The sequence below is a fragment of the Panthera uncia genome, chromosome D1 (genome assembly GCF_023721935.1).
Source record: "Panthera uncia isolate 11264 chromosome D1, Puncia_PCG_1.0, whole genome shotgun sequence".
Taxonomy (NCBI): domain Eukaryota; kingdom Metazoa; phylum Chordata; class Mammalia; order Carnivora; family Felidae; genus Panthera; species Panthera uncia.
The window spans coordinates 1,310,487-1,316,486 of NC_064808.1; the positions used below are offsets into that span (position 1 = coordinate 1,310,487).

General features: G+C 50.3%; 1 protein-coding gene across 7 annotated transcripts in view; it reads right to left on the reverse strand.

The window, feature by feature from the left end:
* NAP1L4 (nucleosome assembly protein 1 like 4) overlaps positions 1-6,000 on the reverse strand; it is a 52,826-nt gene that overhangs the window by 20,886 nt on the left and 25,940 nt on the right. For 4 of the 7 annotated variants that reach the window (XM_049615463.1, XM_049615452.1, XM_049615474.1 and 1 more), the window contains 2 exons: positions 2,713-2,812; positions 475-616 (listed from right to left, as the gene is read on the reverse strand). In XM_049615463.1, the coding sequence (XP_049471420.1) occupies positions 475-616; positions 2,713-2,812 (242 nt within the window). Of the gene's footprint in view, positions 1-474; positions 651-2,712; positions 2,813-3,580; positions 5,043-6,000 lie in introns of those variants that run through there. The other 3 variants (XM_049615503.1, XM_049615485.1, XM_049615507.1) reach the window with 3 other exon arrangements.

A 6,000-nucleotide genomic window follows, 5' to 3' on the forward strand; every position in this document is an offset into this window, starting at 1 on the left:
AAGTAAAAGCGAGACCTTCTTAGAGCTATAGTAAGTTATCCAGGAACTCAAGAGTTAAGTTTGCAAATAACATCTGTGCAAAACCGCATGCTTTTATAACTTAAGATTCTAGGGGTGCCTAGGCGGGGGGTGGGGAGGGGGGGTGGCTCAGTGGGTTGAGTGGAGTCCGGCTCTCGGTTTGGGCTCAGGTCACGATCTCATGGTCTGTGGGTTCGAGCCCCACATTAGGCTCTGTGCTGTCAGCGAGGAAGCCTGCTTGGGATTCTCTCTCTTCTTCCTCTGCCTCTCTGCCCCTTTCCTGCTGTCTCTCTCTCTCTCTCAAAATAAATAAACATTAAAAAAAAAAAAAAACAAGATTCTAAGTTTTAGGGCTTAAAGAGTAACATGCAAGGGTTCATCACTAGGTACCCGTGGATGTTTTACTTCAACTTAGATTTGAAATCCGTGAGTGAAATGTCCGCGCAGGCCGCCCACCTTGTCAAAGAGAGGCTGGTACAGCGCGGCATACTTCCTCTCCAGGTCGTGCACCTCCTCGTAGAACTTGGCCTCTATGTGAGCACACTTCACCTGCAGCTGTTTCAACGCATTGATTCTCCTCTTCACCGCTTTGGGTAAACTGACACGAGATAAAAAGTAAAACATCCTTATGGCTGCAAAAGAAGGCAGAATGCTTTTCAATTTTCTTAAGATAAACGTAGCTCACCACAGAATTAACATCCTTACTACAGAAAAGGGCTCCGAAACACCGTTAAAGGACAAACGTCCCAACGGAAAAGAAAGGTGGGGGGGTGGGCAGAAGCGGGACAACTAATCAACCAAAGAAAAAATACAAATAATCAAACGTGGAAGAAAGGTTCAATCCCACAAAATATCTGAAAGAACGTTAATTTACAAGAACTGCTGCCTTTTCCTTACCTAATTGGCCACCAAAAACCAAAACCAAAACCAAAACCAAAACCAAAACCAAAACCAAAACCAAAACCAAAACCAAAACGACTCCTGGGTTTGAGAAGCCTGAAAGGCAAACTAGAACCTGAATGTTACGGAATGTTCCTTGGACCCAGTCACTCTACTTGCAAAAATTTATCCTAAGGAAACAACCAGATATTTATGTGCTGATATGTCCACGGAGACATCATTTGTCAAAGTTAAAAATAATGAAAATAAGGACAAGCTGAGCAGGGCTAAAACACAGCGAGTCCACAATCACCTTTTCACACAATATTTAGCACCAAGAGAAGCGTTCACACTCACACACCGAGGGAGATACCCGACATGACACGGACAAATGGGGTCTGTTCCCTTCCAGACTCAGGTAACTTTGAGCTTCTTTGCCTCCTGACGCTTTTCTATACTCTAAAAATATCTGTTTGTATGCATTACTTTTATAAACAGATTAAAAAAAACCCCAACAAAACCCTTTTAACCCATCAGAACGAAGTTTAACCTGAAGCTCTCGGTCCCCATCTGGAACAAAGAGCAGGTCTCTGGGCCTCATCCCAGACCCACACGGCCCCCTGGACAGCGTCCACCTGGGCTGGGCCCTCAAGGCGGGGCCGGCACTAGCCTGGACACCACAGCCTTCCTCCAGAAAGGCACAGAAGGAACTAACCTTCCGTCAACAACAGTCCCAGCTGCTCCTACGCACAGCACCGTTTAGAAAGTACCGGAACAGCCTTAAATCACAAAGGACCCCGGCCACCTCAAGGTAAAGGTCCTTTGGCAAGCCTCATAAATCCAGTTCCCTTTCTAGGACCTTCTGCTGGCAGGACAGCAAAGAGGAGGCACAGTGAAGACGTAATGAAACAGCACATACATAAACACCTGTATTTCTTTTGTGTATTTTAAAAAATGCACAATGTTTTTATATAAAAAAAATAAAAAAAAAAAATTTTTTTTTAATTTTGTATTTGAGAGAGAGAGAGAGAGAGAGAGAGAGAGACCGAGAACAAGCAGGGGAGGGGCAGAGAGACAGAGGCAGGAGCGGAAGAAGGCTCCAGGCTCTGAGCTGTCAGCACAGAGCCCGACGTGGGGCTCAAATGCACAAACCACGAGATCGTGACCTGAGCCAGTCAGACGCTCGACCGACTGAGCCACCCAGGCGCCCCTCTTTTCTGCGTTAATCACACAATTACAATTATGTTTAGCTTTCCAAATCCTCCTAATGGAGTAAAAATAACGAAAGACTCTAAGCAAACTGGACCCTGATGGCCTACATCCACTTGTCCTCCAACCGGTTACGTTAACCTCAGAGTCTCCCCCGCAGGCACCGTCCGTGCAGCGCGGCCAACGTGGAAGTAACTGCGTTCCACGAAACCCTGTTCCTCCCCCGGCACTTCCTCCCCATGAACGCCAGCCCCCTCGCCCAGAGCCTAGCCAGAAAACGAGAGACCGTCCGTGTCCTCAAGCCTCCCACTCCCAGGCAGCGTCACCACGTCCATCTGCGGGCAGCGGGGAGAGACCGCGCCCCGCCCTGAGCCTGGCCCGTGGGCCCAGGTAGCCCCCCTGCCCCCGAGCTGCACCACCCCCTACAGGCCTGCGTTTCTAGCACACGCTGAGCCCAGGCGCTCCTCTCTGGAACCCGGAGCCCGGCTCCCGGCCCCCAAAGTCTGCTCAATGGGAAAGACATTTACTCCTAGTCTAAGGAACCAGGAAATCGGTCTTTTTCCCTTTCTTAAAGTTGCACCAGGGGCCCACGCACAGCATACTTACGTCTCAATGTAACTGGAAGGAGTGTGGGAGACATTGTCAAGCCGTTCCTGTAAAGCTGCCAAAACTTGAGGGTTCTGCATCACCTGATCGGTGAGCTTTTCTATTAAGAGGTGAAAACAAGGCCAAAAAATTGAAAATATGCCCACCACAGAAGAGCCAAGAGTTAAAACTCATCAGCACACACCTACTTAGCTTTGTTTGTTTAATTTCTAATTTTTTTTTAAATAGATTTTTACTTATTGAGAGACAGGGAGACACAGAGCATGAGCAGGGGAGGGGCAGAGACAGTGGGAGACACAGAATCCGAAGCGGGCTCCAGGCTCCGAGCTGACAGCACAGAGCCTGACGCGGGGCTCGAACCCACAAACCGCGAGGTCGCAACCCGAGCCGAAGTCGGACGCCCAACCGACTGAGCCACCCAGGCGCCCCCATGTTTATTTAACTTCTAAATGTAGCAAGCAGCTGAAGTACATGTTTTGAAAATACTTATTATGTACTTTAAAGGCGTTGGATAGCCTCTGTTGACTACCTGAGCGGTTAGAAATCCACTGAAAGGTACCCGGAGATTTCTGGCACTCACTTTAGCTGTCTAAGCCCCAGATCTCCCAAAAGAGGACAGAGTCATTTCCCAATGTAGGGACCTATCTCCTGCCGCCCCGCCATCCTGAGGGGACCCAGAGGCCAAGGACAAGGATGAGGCAACTGTCCCTCAGAGAAAACCAGCGTGCACCTGCAGTCTGGCTCACAGCCCCGGCCGGCTCCTGGAGCGTCCAGACGTCCAAGCGTTGTGGGTCCCCACCCTCACCTACGCTGCCCTGCCCAGACCCACCCCCAGCACACAGCAATCCCTGCCCGTCCTAAAACTCACCGGCCTCGTCCACCACACTGCCCTTACGGCTCACACAACATTTGTACTATTTCCCAACAAAGAAGCAAGACACTGAGGAGGAAGGAAGTGTCTCTGGCTCAACTGTAACCACAGAGTGGGCACATCATCTGGCCCCCGGTGCAGACTCTCAGCATCTGCTGAGCCAATGCCCTCTTACTGACACTCTACGGGAACCTACGTAGCACACTCACCTGACTCCAAAGGTAGTCCATACCTGGGAGCTCTCTCTGCTCCCTCACTCTTTTTTTTTAAGATTTTTAAGTGACCTCTACACCTAACACGGGGCTCGATCTAACAACCCCGAGGTCAAGCGTCGCAAGCTCCACCCACTGAGCCAGCCAGGTGCCCCTCTTTTTCTAAGCAAGTGATGGGGGCAAGCAAAGGACACTAAGTAGGCAACTGGATTTCAACATTTCAATTACAAACAACTGCCACCATGAAACAGTGTGTATGTGTATTTAATCTATGTAACTGTGTGATGTAACACTGTATACGTGTACAATGCATAAATGCTACGTGCATATACACAAACACGTGTCCTCTAGCTCTGGCCACTGAAAGGCCTAGAAACGATGACAGTTAGCATCTATGTTCTGGGTTTTTTTTTATGTTCATATTTATTTATTTTTGAGAGAAAAAGCACAAGCAAGGGAGGGGCAGAGAGAGAGAGAGAGAGACAGAGAGAGAGAGAGAGAGAGACAGAGACAGAGAGAATCCGAAGCAGGCTCCAGGCTCCAAGCTGTCAGCACAGAGCCCGATGCGGGGCCCGAACTCACGAACCGTGAGATCATGACCCGAGCCAAAGTCAGATGATTAACTGACCAGGCCTCTCTGGTGCCCGTGTTCTGGTTTTAAAATGTATCTCCTACTAAAACAGGGCCCCCGGGACAAATGGTAGATTCCAGGTCTGGAGCAAGGGAAGTACAAGGAAACACGGAACATCACCTAGCACACGAACTGATGGGGAAATAACAAAAGGCCACAGAAGCCAGCTTGAAGGGAACCCCACTGGCAAAGTGGGACAATGTACGTACCAGAAAGAATGACGGCAACTGACAAGACACCGGAACAGAAATCGAGGAGCCTACAGTAACACTAAGTAGGGAAGGAAAGCCGGTCTTTTTTCTTCCTAATGTTTATTTTCAAAGAGAGAGAGCGAACGAGCCAGGGAGGAGCAGAGAAAGAGGGAGAGAGAGAATCCCAAGCAGGCTCCTGCTATCAGTGCAGAGCCCGGTGTGGGGCTTGATCTCACAAACTGCGAGATCACGACCTGAGCTGAGATCAAGGCAGTCGTTTAACCGCCTGAGCCACCAGGCGCCCCGACCGTCTTTGACAGATGTAATACACAGCAGGACCGTCTTAGAGAAACACCTTTCTGCAGCCACCAATGTCAATCCTGATTAAAGGATCACAACCACGACTCATGGAAAATATGGTACCCGCAGGATAAGCGACAGGTCACTCACTGACCGGACCCTCACGACGGGGAAAGCTGCCAGGCGCTGACGTAACCAAGTCCTCAATCTCAGCACTGACCCCGGGCGCAGCCCCAGTGCCCCTCCCACACCATGTCCCGGGTGTGGCAGTCTGAGTGTGACCCACCCAGAGCGTGGACGTTCTACACGACAGCCGGGGCACGCAGCCCACCGATGTGTCATCGCGTGGAGGGCGGCTCTAGGACGAAGGGGGCGGAACTAAATTGGAGACGTGACCCCTGGCCCGTGTCGGACCTGGGTGCGGGCGGCAGCCGGAACAGAGCTGCTGAGAAGCCCAGGGAAACAGGAACGCGACTGTGCTATCGGCTGGTGGTGCCCCGTCAAGCCCGCATTCCTCCATTGTGGCAATGGCACCGCGGTGATGACTGTGCACCCTGCTTTGTAGGAAATTTACATGGAACTGTTTTAGGAGAAAAGAGTCAGGTGGTCCACAACTTGCTTTCAAACAGTTCAAGGGGAAAAAGTACAGATACAGAAATTTTAAAATGGAGGAGAGATCACATGTGTGAATTTACAGACCGAATGACCTGATGCAGTCTGGGGTTTGCTCCAGAATAATCAGGGAAAAGAAGAAAGGACACAGATGGGAAGACCAGTCCCCGGCTGAGGCACAGAGATGCACTGTGCTGGTCACCGCACTTCTGGAAAGCCTGAAGTCCTGACCGTGAGTTTTAAATGAAGTCCCGATTTTCAGGGCGCCTGCTGGCTCAGTCACTTAAGCATCCGACTCCCGATTTCCGCTCCGGTCATGATCTCACAGTCTGTGAGTTCCAGCCCCACATCGGACTCTGCGCTGACAGCTCAGAGCCTGCTTAAGGTTCTCTGTCTCCCTCTCTCTCTGCCCCTCCCCTGCTCACTCTCTTTCTCTCTCTCAAAATAAGTAAATAAACATTAAAAAAAAAA